The 26,171-nt window shown below is 38.2% G+C and overlaps 1 protein-coding gene across 2 annotated transcripts in view; it reads right to left on the minus strand.

Annotated features, from left to right (window-relative positions):
* Positions 1-238: 238 nt before the first annotated feature.
* Positions 239-26,171, minus strand: part of ube3a (ubiquitin protein ligase E3A (human papilloma virus E6-associated protein, Angelman syndrome)) — a 35,838-nt gene continuing 9,905 nt past the window's right edge. Inside the window, exons 3-11 of one of the 2 annotated variants that reach the window (XM_012956687.3) lie at positions 20,515-20,825; positions 17,694-18,940; positions 9,484-9,628; positions 7,902-8,107; positions 6,962-7,126; positions 4,540-4,695; positions 4,375-4,448; positions 3,723-3,866; positions 239-3,099 (exon numbers count right to left, since the gene is read on the minus strand). In XM_012956687.3, the coding sequence (XP_012812141.1) occupies positions 2,979-3,099; positions 3,723-3,866; positions 4,375-4,448; positions 4,540-4,695; positions 6,962-7,126; positions 7,902-8,107; positions 9,484-9,628; positions 17,694-18,940; positions 20,515-20,825 (2,569 nt within the window). In that variant the 3' untranslated portion in view covers positions 239-2,978. The remainder of the gene's footprint in view (positions 3,100-3,722; positions 3,867-4,374; positions 4,449-4,539; positions 4,696-6,961; positions 7,127-7,901; positions 8,108-9,483; positions 9,629-17,693; positions 18,941-20,514; positions 20,826-26,171) is intronic. The other variant, NM_001001213.1, reaches the window with a different exon arrangement.

Raw genomic sequence — 26,171 nt, forward strand, 5'->3', positions numbered from 1 at the left:
TTTGGACTTTGTAGGCAGATAGTTCAGGGGTATTACAGTACAACCACAATTTTTCATGGGACCAAAAAAAGTAGTGTCAAATCCAGTGGTAAAACCACAAAAACTTCAAAATCAGGGGATATAAAATGGAGGTTTCACTGTATCTTGTTTATCTTTAATAGTAAAATCTCATCTGATGGCTTTGGCCGACTGACGGCCGAATTTCACATGAACAATCAAAGTGTCTAGGACTTAAGAAGTTTATTGAGCAGTTTATCAATAAATCATATTAGTCTTGAACATCTGCAGTCATTTTCCTGAACGATATACCAATTATGTCCTCCGATAAAAATGAATAATTCCTTTATTTTATACTGCAACATGAGAAGTTAACATTACACACGCAGAAGTCGAGGAAAGGTAAACACGTACATTTGGATATGGTTTATTAATGGCGTGAATCTTTTACCATACATTTAAAAGGGCATTCATACTAAAATGCAAAAGATTTCAACATTTACAGAGATATATATGTAAAAGTTTCCATATCTAGGTAAAATTTGGTAACTGTTTTTCTATTGAAGGGGTATATTTCTTTGCCTCGCTTCTTTGTAAAGGGTCTTTGTAGGGGGTACTTCACTAAATTAAATTTTAGTATAAAGATTTAATCTAATCTTCACTTTATGATTTTTGAAATATTTGTTTCTGCAACTCTCAGACTTAGAATTTCAGCTGGTTTCTCAAGCTTAAATGAACAGTAACACCAAAAAATTAGTGTTTTTAAGCAATTTAAATATAATGCGCTGTTGCCCTGCACTGCTAAAACTTTTGTGATTGCTTCAGAAAGGCTACTATAGTTTATATAAATAAGCTGCTGTGTAGTCATGGGGGCAGCCATTCAAGCTAGAAAAATGTGAAAAAGCACAAATTACATAGCTCTGTAAAACACCATTGTATTCTACATTAAACTCTGTTCTATCTACAATGTTGATATTGGTTATCTGCTTTGTAACCGGTGCCATTTAGCCCTATTTTAAGTTAAATGGCTGCCCCTATGGCTACACAGCAGCTTTTTTATATGAACTATTGAAATCTTTCTGTACCAAACACAACTTTTACCAGGGCAACAGTACATTATATTTTAATTACTGTGATACATTTTCATTTTTTGGTGTTGCTGTTCCTTTAATTTAACTTAGAAACTAGGCAGCAGTTTGGAAGTAAGAATGGACAAATCAATAGGAAAAGAGGGAAAAGCAATTCAAAGTAAAAAAACATTGGACCTTTAGAAATGATCTGTGTTTTTGGGTACCAGGGCGAGTAAAACAGGCAAAATGGGAAAACTAATAATTTGCTGCATTATGGTAAAATAGAGCAGGTGATAATACAAGCAAGTTAAACTGCTTCCCTTAATGTAACATATTCTGACTGGAGAAATGTAATGAAAGGGTACAACATGTGCCAGGTCTAATAGCCCATAGCAACCACCAGCAATTTGGTTTTTAAGGGTTTCTAGACTCATAACTAGCTGTACCTTTTATTACTATACCCCCAAAGATTCTTAAACTTGTATGTGACACACTGAGTGTGTATTGTAGGTATCTACTCAGCAAAGTAGGTGGATGTGGCAGCAGCACATGGGGGTCAGACAGAGTCACAGTCCCAAACCTAACCTTGAGGAACTGCTATGAATCAAGACATGAAGGGCAAATAAAGATGTGGAACTTTTACACTATCCTCTGAAACTTTAGCAACATGCATTTTAGTGCTAGCCCTTCAAATACAGGCACAGAATATCAACTAAGATATTCATTTGATGTAAAAAGGTGGCCAGTTGACATGTATGAGAATGTTAGTCTGAACAAAACTGTCTGTTATTTACCTCTTTTGTTCCGAGGTAAGTGTAAAGAAGCAGTAACAATCCTTATTAATTACACAGCAGCACTGATTATGTGCCTTGGATACGGTTAAAAAAAAAAAAAACAAACATAAAATCAAAGTATATTGACATAATATGCAGGGAAGACTTTGGATTGTCTATTTAAAATGTTAACTTAATATGCAGTAAATATTCTTCATTTAAGTGCACTTCCACAAGCTCCTTGTTGAGGATATAGCAAGCAATCATTTGTTTCCTGACAACCCACCATCTACCACAGAAAAATTTGGCTGAAAATGCACTTCTGCCAGTAAACTCTTGTCGAAAAATAAAACAGCGCTAAACTCTACCCCTTCACACAACCAAGAGATCAGGTTCCCTAATAGAACACGGTATACTTTACAAGACTTGAAGACAACAATAGTGAAATTATTTTTTCCTTTTAATTCTTTATGTATCTTTGTGCTGTGACTAAAGTAAAAAGATTGCAAGGCTGCAGTTTAACATTCCAAGTTCGCCCTCCCAACTTTATTAACTACAATATTCTTTTCTCACAAAATCTTTGGGGCTAGAACAGCAGTAATGGTATCACACGTTTTTTTTCGTTTTCCATGAGTTCAAGTTTTATAAGCAAACTGTAAAAAAAAAAAAAGACAAACAAAACCCAAAAAGTACAGTTCCTGATTTGAGTAGATGCAAGGACATTAGCAAATATGATATACTTGAAAGTTGAATGGGCTGCAAACTGACACAGCACTACATGAGTGGACCTGTTTTCCCAGACTCAAATAGGCTCAACTTCAAGCAATATTTAACACAAGCAAAAAAGTGATTTAAACCCTTTAAATAAATATTCAGGAAATATTTTCTGTACATACATGTGAAAGATTTAACCCTTTCACGCTAGGATAAGAAGAAAAAAAAGAGCTTTTGTTCATATAAGCAGCTGAAATCTGCTGTTCCAGCCCATTGTCCCCAAGCAAAGAAGGGAGGCACAAATAGACATGACTACTTGTAGCTTGCTATCTTATGGCCTTTTTTTGGAGAGAGACATCAGTTCGAATTATTGTTATCCCTTTATTTTTTATTTTATTTTTTTTTAGCACGCTTGCCTTTGTTTTTAGAGCATACCAAACCCCTTAGCATAAGTGATGGCCTTTAACAATCTCTCCTTCAGTTTCTCTTTATTTGAGTACTCCGGAAGCAAAAGGACATTAAAGCAAGTATGAGATGTTGGTAACCTGAAGAAAAAGAAAAAAAGTCAATCAATTTTAGAAGGCGAAAATTGTACTCAGATTAATGCAGCGCTATTAGCCCAAACCATATTGTACATTTTCATTTTAAAAAACTGAGTTTTTTATGTTTAGTTCCATTATGGGGCCTGATTAAATGCTAAAGTATGATTCTATATTTTTCCCTTGGTTGAATATGTTCGGGGGTTTTATGGGATAAATATATTTGGTTGTAAAAAATCTGGGGCACAGTATAAAGGCTAATTAAGTGACATTTGAGGGTCAATGCTTATTTAGAGCATTGGATTTCGTTGGGAATATATGAGAGTGACTATTATGACCATGTTTATATAGATGTAACCTTGTAATGAACTAAGGGGAGCCCAACCAAATGTTTGATCTCAAAAGAGAGCCATGACCAAAAAAGCTTCAAGATACCCGGCCTAAGTGAGTTTTCAGGCCTGAAAGCTTAGAGAAAAACCTGTCAGTGAGTTGAAGGTTATAACACCAGAGAACAGATGAAGCTCACTGGCAGGTTATTTGCAAGAAGTAGACAGGAACATAGATAGACAGGCAAGGACAATGTTGTAGTTTATAAGATATATGTGCAGACGCCTACATAAGAAACTTACCTGTCTGTATCAGGGCCGTTTTTGGCTATAATCATCTTTAATTTGCCTAGCCCACCTACAGGTGCTCTGTCCGTGCCTGTTGTAAATTGCAAGAACAATCTTTTTTGTTCCTCTGTGAAAGAATTTACAATTTCCCAAAACTCCCTAAAAGAAAAAGAAAAGACCAAAATGTTAAATAGTTGCTTTTACAGAAAAACTACAACTGTGAACAAAAAAAAACCCATCCCATCACCGTCTGAGCATCAGACATTGCCGTGTAAAAACTGCTGTATTAATTAAGCTGTATATTTATTTTTGGTGTAATTTTTTTCCACTGGCCACTCGAAAATGCAGTGAAAAAAGCAGTCATTCTTACTGTTTTTATCTGTGTGTTAAAGTTTTTTCGGGGTCCAGAAAAAAAAAATGGTATTAAAATGTGAAATCAGGGAAAAACATTATGCATTATATACCACAAAAAGTGTAAAATACAGGAAAACTGAGCGACTTACATACACCATACAAATAATGGTGTTAAATGCCACATTCAGGCAACATATCAGAAAATTCCTTTATAAATTCACAATTGACTGCTTTTTACACATATTCCCCAGTGTAAATAATTTTGCACAGAATGATAAGTAGGCCCCTAGCGGGTGCACATCATAGTACTTACTTTATTATATTTGAATCTCTGGTATAGCCACCATCATATTCCGTAGTATCTTTCAGAGCTTGGAAATCTAAATTCTATGAATAACACACTTTATTAATGTTCTGAACTGTTAAAAATCCGCAGAATCACAAACAATACAAAAGAATAATGAAAAATGAAACTCACCCTACTTCCACAAATAAGAAGTTCAATCTCCTCTGGTCTAAACAGATATTTCAGAGGCGATTCATTGGTAACCATGTGAAAGCCCCTTCTGAAGGCTTTAAATTGCTTTTCCACTGATTTATTTAGAATATAGTCTGTGTATAGACTGACAAATTCCTAGGAAGAAAATATGATTTGGATCAAAGAGACACTCTCACATTAAATATATAACTTCTTGGGCAATGGCAGGGCTTGCATGGGGACAGCTGCAGGTCTCAGTGGGCAGAAGAGTGTACTGATCAAAATTCCCCTTAACAATGAACTTGGGGTTGCAGTATTACCTTTAGGCATGCACCCAATCCATAAGTTTTGGATTCGGCCATCATCCACAAAAGATTTGGTCAAATTGTAAAACCTAATTTGCATCCGTGAATGAGAAAATAAAAATAAATTGCATATGAAATTGATGCAGGAGTAAAAAAACCCCCCAAAAAACTATACCCCCAAACAACATAGCTCTATATAAAACTATATTGCATAAACCAGCTTATATGTAAAACCCTGCTTCATCTAAATAAAGCATTTTCATAAAAATATACTTTTTTAGTAGTATGTGCTATTGGGTAATCCTAAATAGAAAACTGCCATTTTTAGAATGAAGAGCCGACTCCTGGGATCATAGGATTCACAGTGCACACAAACAAGCCAAGGCACACATACATGCTAGGCCCCATCAGCCAATTAATGTACAAAGTTCTGCCTTTTACTCACACACTACTTCCTGTTACAGTTAGAGCTGCATTATTTCCCGTCAGGTGATCTCTGAGAGCACACAGCCCATCACAAAATGGTGGCTCATGAGATGCCTCAAATCCAGGTTTTTATTTTGTTTACAGATTTTTCAATATATTTAATATGTGAATATGCAAAGTAAGGTTTTGATCTGGATTGGTATTAGGTCAAATGTTTTGTGGAAGATATGAAATTCGTCTGCATTCAAAAATGATGGATTCAGTGCATTCCTGGTTTTATTAGGACCCTAGGAAAACACAGCATTTAAGAGTTAACCTGCTTCTTGAGGCCACACCCCTGTAAGCAGTCAGTATGCCAATGGCATATAAAAAAAACAAAAAAAAGCACAGAAAATAATTTTTTTTAGGTGTTCATTTAAAGGAAACAAACATCTTAGTAAGCATATACAAGTCTGCTCTGTGAGCCTAAACGTGCTACAGTTCCGCAGACAATGCCCCTGAAAATGGCCCTAACAGCCAGCCCCCTTTCGAATGAATAAAGGGCAGACTAACTGGCACTTGCGCAACTTTAACTGGAAAACTAGCACAGTGCCCAGACATTTGTGAACTACAGATCACAGCACAAGAGGGTGACATGTGGTCTTATACTGATCTGAAAGGAATCCAGCTCTGAAATACTGTAGGACATAGTAAACACCGGTGTTTTGAAACAATCTGCAATGGGAGGCAGAAGGGGCAGTTTTGGGTGACCCGATAAAAAAAACAGTGGGCAATCACCCTGTGTGTTATGGACTTATCAAGCGGTATATTAGCTATATGAAACACGTATTTAGGGGTATATTTATCATGCTGTGTAAAAAGTGGAGTAAAACATTACCTGTGATTTTGCTCATAGCAGCCAATCAGATGCTTTGCTTTGGTTTTGTTAAAATCTAATTGTTGATTGGTTGCCCTGGGTAACATCACCAGAAATGCTTCACTCCACTTTTTACATAGCATGATAAATATAACCCTTAGTGTGCTGCATTTCAGCACATTGATGGACCCCTGATTCTTATCCAGGGGACTGTCGGTGAACACGTAATTATATGCACCAATTACATTGGGGTGCAATGCCATAGCAGTAAAGATGTATTAAACAAATTATAATACAATGCAACATATTAAGACGAGAAAGAAATATACAACAAAAATAGCAGTATATATTGGAGGGTTTAGTTTTTCTCTATAATAAAAAAAAATCTAGTCACTTGGCTGGATATTGGGGGAAGATTACCTCTTTAATGGTGGACAGCTCAATTCTAGAGTCAGAAATGAAAGCAAATGTAACCTATGTACCAGTTGCTACACAGCTACAGGTGAGCAAGGCCAAATAAGTCCATAAATACCCGTTTAAGGGAGAAGACACACGGAGCTAGTAGTAGCAGCTACTTTTTCACTGCTACTAAACTCCAGAAAATACCCTGCCATAGACAATACTGAGAATTGCCTCTGCTAAAACACATGTAGAGAGAATTATCAGTAAATGATCAGCATTGTCTAATTTAATAGCAATAACATGTTGCTTCTAGTAGCTCTGCATGTCTAGTTCCGGCAACTTTCCCGCCATAGGTTTTCGCTGCGTAGATTAGTCACTGACTTTTTAACCCTAGCGGTCCAGGAAGTAAATTTAGTTAATTTAGAAGATGTACCTTTCTGTTCTCATTTGTAATGGGGATTTTATCTCCATTTTCCTTTAAGTCGTGCATTAAAGGATTTCCAAAGAGGTCAGTCTGAGAGATCTGGAAAGTCATCATCATATCTTCTTCAACATTGCCTTCATACTCCAACAATTCTTTTAAACTCTGATAAAGAACCTGGAAAAGAATGGCAAAACTTAAGTCTCCCTTGTGTGTGATTTTGTATCAGTCAAATGTAAGATTTTGTACTTTTTGGGAAGTGTCCTGAGAGAAAAACGCCTGCTGCTCGCTTCCCCATGATTTATGCAACAGACATGGCATCTGCCAGTAAGTGCACACTTGGGGTGGATTTCTATGAGTAAATGAACAAAAGAATTTTGGACCATTAAATGACTGTTCCTGGCACATGTGAGCTGGAATTACAGCACTGGATAACAGCAGTTAGTCCACTTTTTCACTAAATGCCTAATTTAAATTATATTGTCCCTTTAATCTTTAAACTGATTGAATTACTTGCCATAATTGTTCTAAGGAAGCAATTTAAATAAAAAGTGGCCTTGAAATACACTGTTCTGCACTGTCTGCTACAAGAAATTAAAAAAAAAATGACTGATTGTAACCAAATTATAAGGTTGAATGCAGCTTAAAAAAATGGAAAGTATTTTATACTGCATGGACTCTGGTCTTTTTTCAACCCTATGTAACTATGCATGCACTGTGCAGGGGATATTTGCAAAATGGCATCACAACAGCTTAAACCAGTGCAATTTTGTCCTGGACCACTGAAGAATGAATAACATAATGGCATCTTTATTTTTCCCTTTAAACTTACACTGAATGGAGTTAGCTTAAAAGGTTAATGCAGCGGAAAGCATGGTTTCCCTGCAATCTTTCATTAACAGCAGCTACACAGAAAAAGGGTAAAACAGATCTTACATTAGTATGAACTTACAGGATGAGAATCAGCAAGGTCACGGAAGGTTCCTTTTTTCCCCATTAGTTTTCTATATACAACCATTGGAAAATGCACATCTAGAATGCAATTATTGTAAATTGCAAGGCCCAGCACAATGCCAATAAGTGTAAACTGTCCTTCTGTCTCAAAAGATGATGGATTGAACCAAGAGTGTTTAGTGGACTCATCATACGTAAACATACCTATAAATAGATAATAAAAAGTGAATTCAAATTTTCATATTACTCCAGTTACCCTAGTATAAATATGCATTAATGCAAGCATTCAAGATTTTTAATTTCACTCCAATATCCAAGCAGAAGCCAAAACGCTGGTGAAATTTATGGAATAAAGCACTTTAAGAAACACGGATACTGCAGTGTGGACCACAGTTATTGTATGTATATTAGGGATGCTCCGAATCCACAGTCCTGGCCAAGCCAAATCCTTAAAGTCACGTGCCTTTGTGTCACATAAACACGGAAGTTGTGAATTTTTCGCTGCACGCGCTGCACAATTTAGCCCTTCAGTATCCTAATTTACACATGTAAGTTAGGATTCACATCTGGTTCAGTATTTGCCCAAATGCTTTGTGAAGGATTCCGCCTAATATGAAAATAGTGGATTTAGTGCATCCCAGATGTATATAATACATTTATATGTTAATCAGTAAATGGTATCAATGTTACAAACCAGCCCCCTTTTTTTCCCCCTAACTTACCAGGGACACCAGGAAAAGACAGATAACATTCACTTTGAGGCAGTTATAACATAAAAATAATAATCCTCTTTTTTTTTTTGCCAATTTCATGTGTAACAAATATATCTCAGGTACTGCATGAACTCAAGTGATTTAGAACAAATGAAAATAATGCCATTAGGTTTACATTGACTTGAATGGTAAAGAGAATCATGAATTCTTAGGGCTGTGACAGATAGGGAGATTACTCGGCGCACGACAAATCTCCCTTGTCGCGGGTGACAAACCTCCCCGAAATGCCATCCCACTGGCTAGAATGTAAATCAATGATAGGGATGGCATACGCGCAGCGACTAATCTCCCCGCCTGTCACGGCCTTTAAGTACCTGCAGTGACAAATAGATTTATCAAAAAAACAAAAACACAATGTACCTATTGGTTTGAATGGATCTCAGTGGTCGCAGAAAATTTGTGCACCACCTACACACTTTGGTTCAAGAATAACATTTTAAATGGTAGAGTTGAATTATTTGCTATGTAAACAGTGTAATTTAAAAATAAAAAGTACACCATAAAAATCGTGACAGCATCCCTTTAAGGATCTTGTTTTTTTCCAGCCGAGGATCCACTACATGAGTCAAAAGATAGGGGAGGTTTTATGTAGGAAACATAACTGTCGGCTGAATACAGCAGAATTGATACAAAAAAAAATAAAACTATATATGTAATGTAAACCTGGATTTCTGATAAAAGAAAACATTTTTTTATGTGAAGAAAGAAAAGGTTCAATTCAATCCATTTTCGTTTTGGTGTCACTGGTCCCAGTAAAATGTATAAATGTTAAGCAGTTTTACTGCAGTGAGTGAGACACACACTTACCAATATCAGGGTTGAAAATTTCTTCAACAACTAATTGGAAAAACTCTTTAGAAACACCTCCTTCGTCAACTCCTTGTTCTCCCTCAAATTCCACATATAATTGCTTCTTCAAATCTGCAGGATTTTCCATGGCAATCATCTCAAGCTGCAGATGGTATGTTTAGTGAAAAGAAACAAGAAAATTAGGTTGAGGCAGTATATAAATACAAAGCTAACAAGCATAGTATATATGAAACAATACACACTCCATTAAATACAGGTATGTGATATATTATCCAAAATTCAATTACATGGAAATCTCAAACAGGAGAACAACATTTCCTGTAGAACCCAATTTAAACAAGCAGTTTTTCACTTTTAAAGGATTATTTTTTATAATAAGACAGTATGTTGTACTTAATGTTAACTAAGCTGGCATACATCCATGTTGATGGCAAAATAAGCCCATAACTCCTTAATGTATACATGTAGCCTTAACTCTTTTACTGCCAACGACGTATGGGATACGTCGTGGCAGTAAAAGGGCTTAAATGCCAACGACGTGTCCCATACATCATTGCATTTAAGGGCTGCTCTCTGCAGCGGCGGCATGTGCCTGTGAGCTTCTATTGATGACAGCCCCCCTGGGCAACGTGCCAGGGGGGCTGTCATGAGGGTCCTGCGATCGATCGTGTCGCAGGACCCTCCAGGAAGCAGCAAACGCGATCGCATATGCTGCTTCCTGCTTCCCCCCCAGCGCCGGCCCACTGAGGAGGAAGCAATCGGGTCTTCAGGACAGGTAAGAGTTTTTTTTTATTTTTGCATTTACACACTTACATACATTTATACACACTTACAGCACACATTTTAGCATTTTTTTTTTCATTTTACCACTTTGTTTTTAGTTTCTTTTACCTAAAAACTGTTTATTTTGACAGCATGACTATTGGATCAGATATTCTGACCACTAATTACACGGTCATGTGACTTATTTTGTTGTTTCACTTATTTGCACAATTTTTGTGGTTTTATCGCATTTTATTCCTGTATAAGTGTTCCTAATCTGTTTTTAGCGTAGCTTTGCCAGGTGTAACTTTGATGTACAAAAATAACTTTGCCTATTTTGAACTCATCAGAATGTGTACTTTCCACAAATATACGGTTTTCTGGGGGTCTCTGTATAGTTAGGGGGGGTTACTGCACATAATACACTGACAGGGGGCTCTGTGTGCAGAAGCTGAGATGGCAGGCGAGAAATCCATATGCGCTATTTTCATTTTGGGGTCAGTACATACCGCAGACTTTGGTATATCTATGCATATTGGGCATCAAACTGTTCAGTAGGCCATAGGTGTTCCTATTTGGGGTGATTTGCCTTTGTATGCAAGAAATTGTGTGAGATACAGTGGCTTGCAAAAGTATTCGGCCCCCTTGAACTTTTCCACATTTTGTCACATTACAGCCACAAACATGAATCAATTTTATTGGAATTCCACATGAAAGACCAATACAAAGTGGTGTACACGTGAGAAGTGGAACGAAAATCATACATGATTCCAAACATTTTTTACAAATAAATAACTGCAAAGTGGGGTGTGCGTAATTATTCAGCCCCCTTTGGTCTGAGTGCAGTCAGTTGCCCATAGACATTGCCTGATGATTGATAATGACTAAATAGAGTGCCCCTTTGTGTAATCTAATGTCAGTACAAATACAGCTGCTCTGTGACGGGCTCAGAGGTTGTCTAAGAGAATATTGGGAGCAACAACACCATGAAGTCCAAAGAACACACCAGACAGGTCAGGGATAAAGTTATTGAGAAATTTAAAGCAGGCTTAGGCTACAAAAAGATTTCCAAAGCCTTGAACATCCCACGGAGCACTGTTCAAGCGATCATTCAGAAATGGAAGGAGCATGGCACAACTGTAAACCTACCAAGACAAGGCCGTCCACCTAAACTCACAGGCCGAACAAGGAGAGCGCTGATCAGAAATGCAGCCAAGAGGCCCATGGTGACTCTGGACGAGCTGCAGAGATCTACAGCTCAGGTGGGGGAATCTGTCCATAGGATAACTATTAGTCGTGCACTGCACAAAGTTGGCCTTTATGGAAGAGTGGCAAGAAGAAAGCCATTGTTAACAGAAAACAATAAGAAGTCCCGTTTGCAGTTTGCCACAAGCCATGTGGGGGACACAGCAAACATGTGGAAGAAGGTGCTCTGGTCAGATGAGACCAAAATGGAACTTTTTGGCCAAAATGCAAAACGCTATGTGTGGCGGAAAACTAACACTGCACATCACTCTGAACACACCATCCCCACTGTCAAATATGGTGGTGGCAGCATCATGCTCTGGGGGTGCTTCTCTTCATCAGGGACAGGGAAGCTGGTCAGAGTTGATGGGAAGATGGATGGAGCCAAATACAGGGCAATCTTGGAAGAAAACCTCTTGGAGTCTGCAAAAGACTTGAGACTGGGGCGGAGGTTCACCTTCCAGCAGGACAACGACCCTAAACATAAAGCCAGGGCAACAATGGAATGGTTTTAAACAAAACATATATTAGAATGGCCCAGTCAAAATCCACAACTAAATCCAATCGAGAATCTGTGGCAAGATCTGAAAACTGCTGCTCACAAACGCTGTCCATCTAATCTGACTGAGCTGGAGCTGTTTTGCAAAGAAGAATGGGCAAGGATTTCAGTCTCTAGATGTGCAAAGCTGGTAGAGACATACCCTAAAAGCCTGGCAGCTGTAATTGCAGCAAAAGGTGGTTCTACAAAGTACTGACTCAGGGGGCTGAATAATTACGCACACCCCAGTTTGCAGTTATTTATTTGTAAAAAATGTTTGGAATCATGTATGATTTTCGTTCCCACGTGTACACCACTTTGTATTGGTCTTTCACGTAGAATTCCAATAAAATTGATTCATGTTTGTGGCTGTAATGTGACAAAATGTGGAAAAGTTCAAGGGGGCCGAATACTTTTGCAAGCCACTGTAAATGCGGCAAATTGCAACATTTTTAGGCGATTTTCTGAAATGTCATAAAAACCAATAACTTTAGGAAAGCTTTGCAGATTGGTACTTTGGTGCAGAAAGGACTCTTTACCCTTGTTGGATTTGTCAGAATGTGTACTTTCCAAAAATATATGGTTTTGTGGGGGTCTCTGTATAGTTAGGGGAAGTTTCGGCACATAATACACTGACAGGGGGCTCTGTGTGCAAAAGCTGAGCTGGCAGGCGAGAAATCCATATGCGCTATTTTCATTTTGGGGTCAGTACATACCGCAGACTTTGGTATATCTATGCATATTGGGCATCAAACTGTTCAGTAGACCTTAGGTGTTCCTATTTGGGGTGACTTGCCTTTGTATACAAGAAATTGTGTGAGATAAATGCGGCAAATTGCAACATTTTTAGGCGACTTTCTGAAATGTCATAAAAACCAATACATTTAGGAAAGCTTTGCAGATTGGTACTTTGGTGTAGAAAGGACTCTTTACCCTTGTTGGATTTGTCAGAATGTGTACTTTCCAAAAATATATGGTTTTGTGGGGGTCTCTGTATAGTTAGGGGAAGTTTCGGCACATGATACACTGACAGGGGGCTCTGTGTGCAAAAGCTGAGCTGGCAGGCGAGAAATCCTTATTTTCATTTTGGGGTCAGTACATACCGCAGACTTGGGTATATCTATGCATATTGGGCATCAATCTGTTCAGTAGACCATAGGTGTTCCTATTTGGGGTGATTTGCCTTTATCTGATCTTTATCAAGAAATTGTGAGAGATAAATGCGGCAAATAGCAACATTTTTATGCGATTTTCTAAATGTCATATAAATCTGCAAACTTAGGAAAGCATTACAGCTTGGTACTTTGGAGCAAAAAGAAATGTTTACCCATTATAGATTCGGGGGATGTGTACTTTCCAAAAATATATGGCTTTCTGGGGTGAGTGTACTTTTTTGTAGCATTATCCCACATAAAGGATGTAAATGTGTTGATTTTGCAGGAGCTGAAATGATACATCATATGGGAGTATGTTCCCATTGGGGCCCCTACATGCCACATACTTAGGTAAACCTATACATATTGGGCATCAAACTGTTCAGTGGACCCCTGGCGTTCAAATTTAGGGTGTTTTATCTTGGTACCTAACACTATGTAGGAGATAAGATGCTGCGAAGTGGAAGCTTTGAGGGGATTTTTGGAAATGTCATCAAAATTGCTAACTTTAGAAATGCTGTGCGGCTCGGTACTTTGGAGTAGAAAGACATGGGTACCCATTTTAGATTAGGGGGAATGTGAACTTTCCAAAAATATATGACTTTCTGGGGTGAGCGTACTTTTTACTAGCTTTATCCCATATATAATGATGTAAATGTGTTGATTTTGCAGGCGCTGAAATGACAAAAATGATAGATCATATGGGGGTATGTTCACATTGGGGCCCCTACATGCCACATACTTAGCTAAACCTATACCTATTGGGCATCAAACTGTTCAGTGGACCCCTGGCGTTCATATTTAGGGTGTTTGATTTGGTTACTTTATGACCTGTAGGAGATAAGATACTATAGACTGGAAGCTTTGAAGCAATTTTTAAAAAAAAATCAAATTTTGATAAAAACCAATAACTTTAGGAAAGCATTGCGACTTGATAGTTTGAAGTAGACAGACAGTTGTGCCTATTCTGTATTCCCCAGAATCTGTTCTTTCCAAAAATGTACAATTTTCTGGGATAAACCTTCTGTTAGTGGAAATTTTGTCCTTGAAATCTAAAGTATGCAGCTTTCTGGAGCAGTGCTTTGGAAATTTGGTAGTGTACTGCTGTACAAGTGACAAATCTCCATAAAATTATATATATTTGGTATTGGCACGTTCAGGAGACATGGGACTTTCCAAATCAGTTGTATATTCGTGCATTAAATAATTTTTGTTTCTAGTATGTGTGTTTATATTATGGAAAATTTGATTTTTTTGCATTTTTAGATATTTAGAAGCCTATATCTTGTTACAGAATTGGAATTACACAAAAATTCTACCATATTTTGAAAGCTTAGGTTGTTCTGAAAAAAACAATATATTGTTTTCCTGGGTAAACTAAAAGTCCCCCCGAGGAAAGGCCCCTAAAGTGAAACAGTGCAAAATGTTCAAAAACTGTCTGGCAATACAAGTTCCGCTTTGACCAAAACAGCTGGCAGTAAAAGGGTTAAAGGAACAGTTCGGCTCTCTAACCTCTTAGTTAGTCAGTGACTTTGGGGGGGGGGGGGGGGGGGCACATGGGACATCACTGTTCAATTAGTTTGTGAGCAAGTTTTTCCTGTAAAATGTACAGAACTGCAATGTCAAACAGTACCATGAAAAATCCAGATGGATATCTCCAAAATGTATTAAACAGTGCAAGGGTAACTAGAGCCAAATGCAGGAGAGCAAATTTTATCATTAAAGGCATATTGTTTAATAGGTTTTCAGAGATTTTGGATCATTTTAATGCATTACAGTGAAATACAGAACTAAAGTCTGCAGTCTGTGCTATTGGGTACTCCTAAATAGAAAATTGTCATTTTAAGATTAAAGGGATCATAGGATTCACAGTGCACACATACATGCTAGGCCCCATCAGCCAATTAATGGGCAGCCTTTTGCTCCCACACTACTACCTGTAGAAGTAGAGCTGCATTATTTCTGTTCATGTGATCTTTGAGGGAGCACATTCTACCAAAATACAAGATGGGGAGCTCCTGTGTAAAAACTTTGAAGCCCTGGACTGTTACTGTTATAGATGCGAAATCTTTAGCCTTGTACATTACCTCCTTATATAAGACACAGTATTCATAACCATATTAGTATTTAGGGTTCTGTTTTAAAAGAAAATGAAAGCTGAATTCATTGTGGGGTGCCAATATGTTAGATACCACTATGCTAATTTAATTATCTGTGTATTATGATCCATCGCTAGCACTGAACTAATCTGTTCTGCCAACTTTTTTTGCAGCTATACGAGTCTAAGGGCATTTTTTGGGGGGCAAAACCTGACAAAAATTCCACTCAGTGCTATCCTTCACAGCCCGTCACTAACTAATTGTACCATTGCAATATTGTGGCACAAGTCATCTCTCCAATTCCCATAGTGCCTTGCATGTTCTGTGATTAAAGTCCATTAACGCAATTACATCATCTTCAAAACCACTGGCAAAAAAAAACAGTTTTTTAGGGTGGGCCCATTTAATAGACCTGCAAGACCTTGCTCCTGGGATTATAAGCACTTCCATTTTGGATGGAGAACAGTTGATTTCTAAATGACAAAAACCGCTTTCCACTGTGCATTAAATGAGTACTTTAATTTCACAATGTAAACAAAGAAATCATTTTTGAGTGGACTTCCCTTTTAAATGTTGATTCCTGCATTCATGAGCAATGTCTTTGGCAGGAAAGCTGCTTTCCTTGTTCCCAAGCAACAATCACCCACTGTGGGAAGCATTTTCCATAGACTAGTATATGGGAAGTTGCTGTGAGATAAGATTGCCATAATGATCACAGTGATTATCTGCGAGAGGACAAAGGTGATCGTATGATCAAGGGCAGTAGAGGAACAAAAAACCTTCTTAGAAAGTAACACTACACTTGTCAAAAGTATTAACTTTGTCTAGCACTGAGAAGAGTGCTCTAACTGGAATCAGCATGTATAAAGGAGAAGACACACAAGAGTAGTCACCACCTCTAGAAATTAATCTCCTTGAATGCTTTACTACCTGTCGAGAATTTAAATTGCCCTGTATGAAAATATATGTGTTGCGTTGGCTTTTCAAGACGCCTTGTGAGGAAATTTCGAGCGACTTCAGAAAGCTAAAGGGACGCATATGTTTTCCTAGCAGAGATTTACATTCTCACCAGGTAGGAAAGCATTTGAGGAGATTAATCTCTAGGGATGGTGACTAGTCTTCTTGTGTGTCATCGCCCAAAGGGAGGGACTGTAAGCATTTACAGGAAGCTGCACGAAAAACCACAAAATCTAAGGAAAAACATAGGGAACATAATTAGATTGGTAAATATACCGTAAATAATTGTTGAATCATTTACAGGTCAAATCTTTCCCCAATATGACCACCTTGGGTGGGCAATATCATGCTAATGCGATGTCCTAGGGCCAAACAATCACATTACAATGAAGGGGATATGAGTAGTCGGAGAGAGGACTGCATCACTGAGCTGATGCCGATTTTTGGCCAGATACTGGTCATGAAGGCCTGCCATACACAGGCAGATAAAATCTGGCCACCTTAACTTGTTGATTTTCATCAGATCACAGTAAGTTGTTCCACAGCCACATTCAACTAATTAGAAGGTAATCAGCAAAAAATGTAGAAGTGTTCAGTGACCATCTGGTTGCAGAACTCGCAAGCAAAGAGTCAAAACAGACTGCATAGAACTGGCAAGTGGATTTGATTTTAGCATTTTTAGGGAAAAAAAAACCAAACTAAAAATGACTGAACTGACCATTCATTCATGGTTTAAGAAGAACTACACTTTTAAATAACTTTCATTTTCTTGTGCTATCTGCCCTAAATTGATTCAACAGAAAATGCCTGTTGACACCTGAAACACAGAAACAAAAACTGTGACTTCTGTTTCAAACAAAATAGTAACTTAAGGAGAGACATAAGGTCAATTCAAATGTATTTTTTCAACATTAGAAAACAAAACCCTCAAATAAATATGGATAGAAATGCCAAATTTTATATACTAAACTTACTGCATCAGCCTAAAGTTTCAGCATCTCAAAAGTAGTAATAATCCAGGCCTTCAAAGTTGTCCAAGGAGCTCCCCCTTCTTGGATTTTGTTAGCCCTGAGTTCTGAGCAGTTATTAAAGGAGAACTAAAGCCTAAATAAAGTAGGCACGGATCCTTCCTGCTAAAGGGGTGCAGCTGCCTTGAGCTGGTACAGAAGCCCAAAACATAATGTACAACAATCTTGCCCTGCTTGTTTAGTTAAGGTTTAGTTCTCCTTTAAATTTTGTGTCTGTTCTGAGAATTAACAGTCAGGAGTTGTACACAGTATTCTTAGCAGAAGTGAATATATTATCATAAAATTAAAACTAAGGATCCTTTTAGATTGTACATTATTATTAAATATATTTATGTATTATTATTATTATATATATTATGTATACAAAATACATTGCAAATAGACAATTATAGATATTCTTTAGTAGATTTAGGATAAAACTTACCCTAACAAGAGCATCGTCAATGATGTGATCTCGCCGTACTTTGAGCCTCAAATAGGGGTTAAGTTGCTGTCCTTGCACTAGACTATACAGAACAGTTATTCGCCTTTCACTGTACATGCGGATTCTGTTGTCATAATACAGACCAAGATTCTTTGTAACTGCATTCAGGATAAAGGGGCAAGTCATAAAAGAGAATTTGTTTTCAGTCTCTACTTTAAAGAAAGTATAATCTTTGTCCATTTCTAGAACATCATTTAGTGGTTCGTTAACGAATTCCTCGAAAGGGATGAGAGGTTTCCTGCAATCAATGCTTTTAACACCAAGTTCGGTTTCAAGGGGATCTACTCGAGGGCCTTTTTTGTTTCTTCGTTCTTCCCCTAGCAGCTCCTGCAGAGTTAACTCACTGGACTCAGGAACAGGTTCATCATCTTCCTCTTCATTATGGTCAGTTTCAATCTCTCCACCAACAACATTTGAATAGTAAACCATTTTTAAGCACTTTGTTGCTGCAACAATAGCATCATCATCATTGACTAAATTTCGACTGTTGAACTCGTTACTTATAACTTTATAGGTTATAAGCTGCTGAAATGTTTCCATCATTCGGCGAATCTGCTCAGCGCTGTACTTTGACCAAAGACGGATCAACTTTGCTTGCGCTGCTAATGGCAATTTACTCATTGCTTTGCAAAACAACGGTAAAGCCATTTCCAGGTATTCAGGACTATGGAGATTACCATTCTCCATGACGATTATAAACAAATTGAGATAGTTGGGATCTCGTGAATAAACATTATGATAAGTTAAGTCACATTCCACATTAGGAGAAAGGTACACAAGTGCATTCAGAAAGGCAGTTTCTATTTTCTCATTAGAAAGTAACCTGTGATACACCCGTCGAACTGCTTCTATATCTAGAGACACTTCTTCAGGGCCTAGTTTCTGTATGTTGTTGTCTCCTTGTGAGTTGTCACTTAACCTTGAGGATGATGCTCCAGAATCCTCTTCCATTGCAGCAGCAGATGATGCAGCTTTTTCCTTTTCATCTTCATCCTTATCTTCATCCTTTTCTTGCAAGGATTTTAGCTCCTCCTTTGTATGGTGCTTTGCTTTTCGGAAACTCTGAACCAAAGCTTCTGCACTGGAAAATACTCTCCCGATCACCCGAATTAAAGGCGAGTAGTCCTCTTTTTCTCTACACAATTCAAGAATTTCATACACTTTTTCTTCAGACAGGAAAGTGACATCTAAATAAGTGGAAACATTTTGTTTTACTCAGCAGTTCTTTTGGTTTATAAAAAAAAAATATTTAGTGGAGGTTAAACTGACAATGCCTGCCCACCAGCCAACTAAACAATTTTCCTACAGGAATATTTTTACTGTGCATATAGCACATTGTCCCTTCTAAAAAATGAAACCTAATTTGGCCTAGAATTAAAGCGATTACATTTGATGAGACTCATTAGGGAAAGAGTAGGTTGCAGAACTAAGCTTAAGTAGTTATACGGATTGTCTTCATTTTTCAGCATGCCATATTTAAGGATTCTATTCTCTACTGCTCTTATTCATGATATAGTTTCACAGCAGGCCAATAGCATCTCTACATGTAACATAGTTACTTGAAATATGCAAGTCCCATCTGCCAAAAGGCTTTTAAATGTGTTCAGCACAAATTGTTCTCTTCCTTATGTTACCTTAAAGAGGTACCAACAACAGAAATTAAACCCTTTTTACAACTGCCTTTGCATGCTATTTATAATTTTGCCATAAAAGTATTTGCTCAATGCTTTTATGTTACCTATCTGATCCCCCATGTTTCTTTATGAGGGGGCTGCCATATTTGTGCAGCAGTCTGTTAGCATTAGAAAATTTAACGGACAGGCTGAGAAGGGTTGGCAAAACAGTCAGGTTTAGGAACTTCATGTAACAATTACTCACAAAAGCAGCCCTGTCTGTGAAAAATGATCAACGTGACCTATAGGTAACTTTTTACGTATATTCATATTTTGAAGAGTTGTTTCTTAGTGTCAGTATCACTTTAAAGGAAAAGTATACTCTTGCACAAAGGCCTGCAAGTCCCAGACAGCTCACATGCGCATTAGGGACTTAAATGGTTGCGCAACACAGGGACACACTGGCACTGTACCAAGTTTGCAAGAAACACCTGTCAAGTACAGAAGCTTCACAGAGAGAATTTTTATTACAGTGAGCAGCGGGGAAGGTTGGGGTCAAGGCGACTTACAAAAAATGCTGGGCAAGGAACCTGGTTAAAAAAGCCTTTGGGGAGAACACTGCAGGCATAGACAACAATTTAAATGTTACATGTGATACAGATATGGGACATGGTGTCCAGAATGCTCAGGACCTGGGGTTTTTCAGATAAGGGGTCTTTCTGTAATTTCAATCATAATGCGTTAAGTCTACTAAAAAATCATTTAAAATATTACATAAATCTAATAGGAATGTTTTGCCTCCAAAATATATCAACACATAACACAACTTTTAATCAGTATTTGTATCATGCACCCTTACAGTAAAAGAAAAAAGGAAAAATTGACTGTAACCTGGGGAGCATGAGAAAGTAAGGATAGAAGGAGGGTAAGAGTGAATTACAATAAAAGATAAGAAATTGGAGAATGGAAACATTCATTGTAAGAAATTTATGTGGAAAATACACGAAGGAAAACAGGGAAAAAAGTAGATTGATGACAAGGGATAAAATACAAAAGATAGGCATCTTTTGTAGCCCCTTGGGAAACTACTTCTGAATGACACATGCAGAACTGCTCTATATGATAAAAGAAATGTATTACTAAATTACCTTTAAAGTCATCTCTGGGTCCATGAAGGTCTTTCTTATTCATCTTTCTTTCTGTGCAGGAGTTGTTATGGGCACTTTTCGAATTGTTCTCTAGATAAGATGAGCTTGTTCCTTTCTTGGAGGGATGAGGATCACAGAGTTTTGCATTAACCTTATATAACTCGAGGGCCTTAATGGCTGCTGCATTGTTATCCATACGAAGAAAAGTGGGACAGGAAGCACAAAATTCATTCGTGCAGGTTTCATTTCCACAACCCTCAGTTAACTGGTGGTAGTAGCGTTCTATTAGATGCTTTGCAGCTGCTCGCTTCCTGTTCCAAACATTCAAACAGGCATGTGGATTAGTACAGCTTTCATATACAAAGCTCATTCACATTGTTAGTAAAGCAAGGTTAGTCCATCACTTATGCACAAAACAGAATGGGATCAGGGGATTTAGAAAACTAAGCTGGAATTCTACATTGTCATTTTGTCTATAGAGATGGTTTAACAAACACACTTACTTCCTATATCATATGTAATCTGTATGTTTGAGGCGTACATCCTACAAACAACCCCCCCCCATGCAGAATAGTTAAATGTTTTAGAAATAAAATAAACATAACATTGCCGTGTACCATTTTAAAGAAGGGAAAACGGAGCATGGCTACTTAACTAGGGCACACTAGATGTTTTGTAAGTCTAAAGCATAAAAGTAATACTATAGCAGACAGAAGAGAATTTACAATTACAAATATATCGCAAAGGTAACACACTTCTATTAGCTATTTCGCCATTATTTTAATATGCAGTAAACGTAATCACTAACTACACTTTACAATATTGTAGAGCCATTGTTAGCAGTAACAACAGTCTTTTAGGGTATGTTCCAATATTGTGCCCTCTTCACAAGTGACTTTGGCCTATGAGCAGTTCAGATTCAGCATTGTGAACATTAAAGGAATACTGTCACGGGAAAACATGTTTTTTTGTTTTTTTAAAAAAACTCATTAGTTAATAGAGCTTCTAAAGCAGAATCCTGCATTGAAATCCGTTTTTTTAAAAGGGCAGATTTTTTTACATTTCATTTAGAACTTACAAATAGGACTAGCCATGTTCTTCACTCAGGGTGCCACAGCCATGTGACTTGTGCTCTGATAAACTTTAGTCACACTGTACTGCGGAGCTGCAAACCGAAATGATATTGCCCTCCTCCCAGCAGCCGATCAGCAGTACAATGGGAAGGTAGCAGCTCCCAGTAGATATCAGAATAACAGTCAATAATAAGAAATGTCTGTCTTGGGACTCCGCCAGTTCCATGGGAGTAGGAGAAACAACTGGTTGCCCAAAAACAGTTCTAATGTGTATCGCTGGCTCCTTCTGACAGCTCAGACTCAGGCTGAGATGGCGCCCACATATCAGTATTACAACTAAAAAAATACATTTGTTGGTTCAAAAATAACATTTTAAATGGTAGTGTAAATTCAGAAATAAAATGTATACCATAAAATCATGACAGAATCCCTTTACGTTTCAAATTGTATGGTATATAACAGTATACCTTTTCAACATGAGTTCAGTGAATAGGGCTTGTATTTAAAACAATAGACAAAATATTTGTTCATCACTAAAAATCTATAGATTTTGATATCTTTTGAGCTAAACAGGGAAACTGAAGCTGCGTCATGTTTGGTCAGTGCAAGGTATATAATTAGATTACTACTTATAATCCCCCTGCATAATTGGCTCCTGCTAACAAAACAGTCATAACAAAGGGAGAAGGTTGCATACTGCCAAAATGCCACTTAACAAGGACCAAACATGGAGTAGCTTTAGGCTGATGCCACACGTGGCGTAGGGCTGATTTTTCTACGCCTGCTACTTGTGCCTGCACCCGAATGAATGGAATACGCTCGGGTGCAGGCATATGTAGCCGATATACGCATGAAAACGCGAGACTTTGCATTCTCTCGCGTTTTCATGCGTATATCGGCTACATGTGCCTGCACCCGAGCGTATTCCATTAATTCGGGTGCAGGCACAAGTAGCAGGCGTAGGGCTGAATTTTCGGCAACCTTTTTTCCGCTTGCCGAAAAAATCAGCCCTACGCCACGTATGGCATCAGCCTTAACTTCCCTGTTTAATTCAAGAAATAACAAAACAATAGCTTTTTTTCAAGATCAAAACAACAGGGAAAGATTATGTTGAGCACAAGCGCTATCCAATAAGCTCATGTTGAAATTTCTGAAAGAAACTTCCATCCTAATTGTTACACAGCACTCTTTCAAACTAACACCTTTTTTTTTTTTTAAACTTCATAATTTTATCACTCAGCTTCTTGTCATTACACAGATTTATAAATACACATTATATTACACACGTGGCATTGCGTTAACATTGCAATTGATAGTGTACACTAATGGTAGTACAGTACTTTATACACCCTTGTGCTATTTTATAAAGAAATGCCCACACAGCTGCTATAGCCTACTATGGTAAGGGCATATGGGGCATTTTGAAATCACTTTTCCTGCAGGGGCTAAAACATCTGAAAATACATTCCCATTGAGGAGTACTGTAATCACGGCACTCTGCTCAGCCATGACAATTTTCAAATAACAAAATGAGTGTACAATGGCTGGCATGACTACAGTACTATGAAAAGAAAGGGATTTTCGGGCATTTTGTTGCCCACCCAGAAGGCACTTTTGCATGGGCAGCAAAATTTTGTGCATGCCATTACCATAAAAGAGGCTATGATCAAACCTGCTTTAACGCTAATTCACATTAAGCATTATTTCCTGATGTATTTGCCCAAAATGCCAGGGATGACCTATAGCAAGTGACAAAAAATAGTTCTTGACTCTTGTAATGCACACTGGTGAAGGAGAGAATTGTGAAGGGCATATTCCGAAACTCCCATTTTAGTGGTAAGAGACTTGTAACGATTCACAGAGGTTTGAGAGCTGATGAGTACCCATGATAAAAATGACTAATTGCTAACAGCCCTTTTGGATAAGATTTACAGATTGTTTCTTTGGCTCTCAGCTTTTTTGATGACAACGGTCTGATATATTCCTGGCTCTAACGACTAACTTTGTTCCTTCTCTGTGCCATATGCAAATGAGTTTATATCTTTAATAATAAATTATTTAGCTGTAGTCCCTAACATTCAAGAAATGTTTCTTTATCTACTAACAGTACCATCATGGTGAAAATGTTTAACTGTGATAGAGCACAAACAATAGCAGATCTCTGTCCCTTCCAGCAAGCTCCATCTTTATTCAGTCAAGAGAATCAGGACTGTTCCAGGGAAAATGAGGATATATTGTAGTTGTCTAGGGTTTTTTTTCTGCAAGATCTATACCAGCAACACTCCTAAATTCTCTACCTATAGAACTGTCCGTATTTAGTTGCAAGGCATCAAAGTGGTATTTCCAGGGCAGTACTTTATCTGTTAAGGTGGACACAGGCAGATTTAAGCTGCCAATCTGGGCCCTTCATAGAGATTCGGAAGCTTAAAGTGGCTTGCAAAAGTATTTGGCCCCCTTGAACTTTTCCACATTTTGTCACATTACAGCCACAAACATGAATCAATCTTATTGGAATTCAACGTGAAAGACCAATACAAAGTGGTGTACATGTGATAAGTGGAACGAAAATCATACATGATTCCAAACATTTTTTACAAATAAATAACTGCAAAGTGGGGTGTGCGTAATTATTCAGCCCCCTTTGGTCTGAGTGCAGTCAGTTGCCCATAGACATTGCCTGATGAGTGCTAATGACTAAATAGAGTGCCCCTTTGTGTAATCCAATGTCAGTACAAATACAGCTGCTCTGTGACGGCCTCAGAGGTTGTCTAAGAGAATATTGGGAGCAACAACACCATGAAGTCCAAAGAACACACCAGACAGGTCAGGGATAAAGTTATTGAGAAATTTAAAGCAGGCTTAGGCTACAAAAAGATTTCCAAAGCCTTGAACATCCCACGGAGCACTGTTCAAGCGATCATTCAGAAATGGAAAGAGTATGGCACAACTGTAAACCTACCAAGACAAGGCCGTCCACCTAAACTCACAGGCCGAACAAGGAGAGCGCTGATCAGAAATGCAGCCAAGAGGCCCATGGTGACTCTGGACGAGCTGCAGAGATCTACAGCTCAGGTGGGGGAATCTGTCCATAGGACAACTATTAGTCGTGCACTGCACAAAGTTGGCCTTTATGGAAGAGTGGCAAGAAAAAAGCCATTGTTAATAGAAAACAATAAGAAGTCCCGTTTGCAGTTTGCCACAAGCCATGTGGGGGACACAGCAAACATGTGGAAGAAGATGCTCTGGTCAGATGAGACCAAAATGGAACTTTTTGGCCAAAATGCAAAACGCTATGTGTGGCGGAAAACTAACACTGCACATCACTCTGAACACACCATCCCCACTGTCACATATGGTGGTGGCAGCATCATGCTCTGGGGGTGCTTCTCTTCAGCAGGGACAGGGAAGCTGGTCAGAGTTGATGGGAGGGTGGATGGAGCCAAATACAGGGCAATCTTGGAAGAAAACCTCTTGGAGTCTGCAAAAGACTTGAGACTGGGGCGGAGGTTCACCTTCCAGCAGGACAACGACCCTAAACATAAAGCCAGGGCAACAATGGAATGGTTTAAAACAAAACATATCCATGTGTTAGAATGGCCCAGTCACAGTCCAGATCTAAATTCAATCAAGAATCTGTGGCAACATCTGAAAACTGCTGTTCACAAACGCGGTCCATCTAATCCGACTGAGCTGGAGCTGTTTTGCAAAGAAGAATGGGCAAGGATTTCAGTCTCTAGATGTGCAAAGCTGGTAGAGACATACCCTAAAAGACTGGCAGCTGTAATTGCAGCAAAAGGTGGTTCTACAAAGTATTGACTCAGGGGGCTGAATAATTACGCACACCCCACTTTGCAGTGAATTATTTGTAAAAAATTTTTAGAATCATGTATGATTTTCGTTCCACTTCTCACGTGTACACCACTTTGTATTGGTCTTTCACGTGAAATTTAAATAAAATTGATTCATGTTTGTGGCTGTAATGTGACAAAATGTGGAAAAGTTCAAGGGGGCCGAATACTTTTGCAAGCCACTGTATCTGTTTGTGTATGGGTCCCTCCGATGGGCCTACCCGACCAATATATGTTCAAAAACTGTCCAGATGTAGAGTGCGCAGGTTGGATTCTCTTGTTGGATCAAGGGTCGCATCTGTGCATTGATGCAGTCCTCAGTTTGATTGTCTGCATAGTGCCAATTAAGGCCAACAAGGTGGGCATATCACTCGCTTGGTGACCTCGCTAATGAGTGGATCTTCACCTGTATGGCCAGCTTTAGGATACCTTCATCAATAGATCATTTTGAGATATGTTTACAGTAATGTCACACTATCATCAGCCATGGTGTTAGTAGAGAAAGCACTTGCTTCAGGAAGGAGCATATAAGCTACGCTTTCTTTGGCATGAAAAGTAATACTTCATAGAGGTTATCATCTAACAAGCTTTGCTGGATGTGACTGGCTGTTATTAAACTAAATATGCAATTCAAGGTACTTGCGTGGCAAATTAGATTGTGGCAAATTAGATTGCATTCAAATTGCTATTGCTTCAAAATAATACTCTATACTATTCCAGAAATGCATTAGTGTTG

The sequence above is a fragment of the Xenopus tropicalis genome, chromosome 2 (genome assembly GCF_000004195.4).
Source record: "Xenopus tropicalis strain Nigerian chromosome 2, UCB_Xtro_10.0, whole genome shotgun sequence".
Lineage (NCBI taxonomy): Eukaryota > Metazoa > Chordata > Amphibia > Anura > Pipidae > Xenopus > Xenopus tropicalis.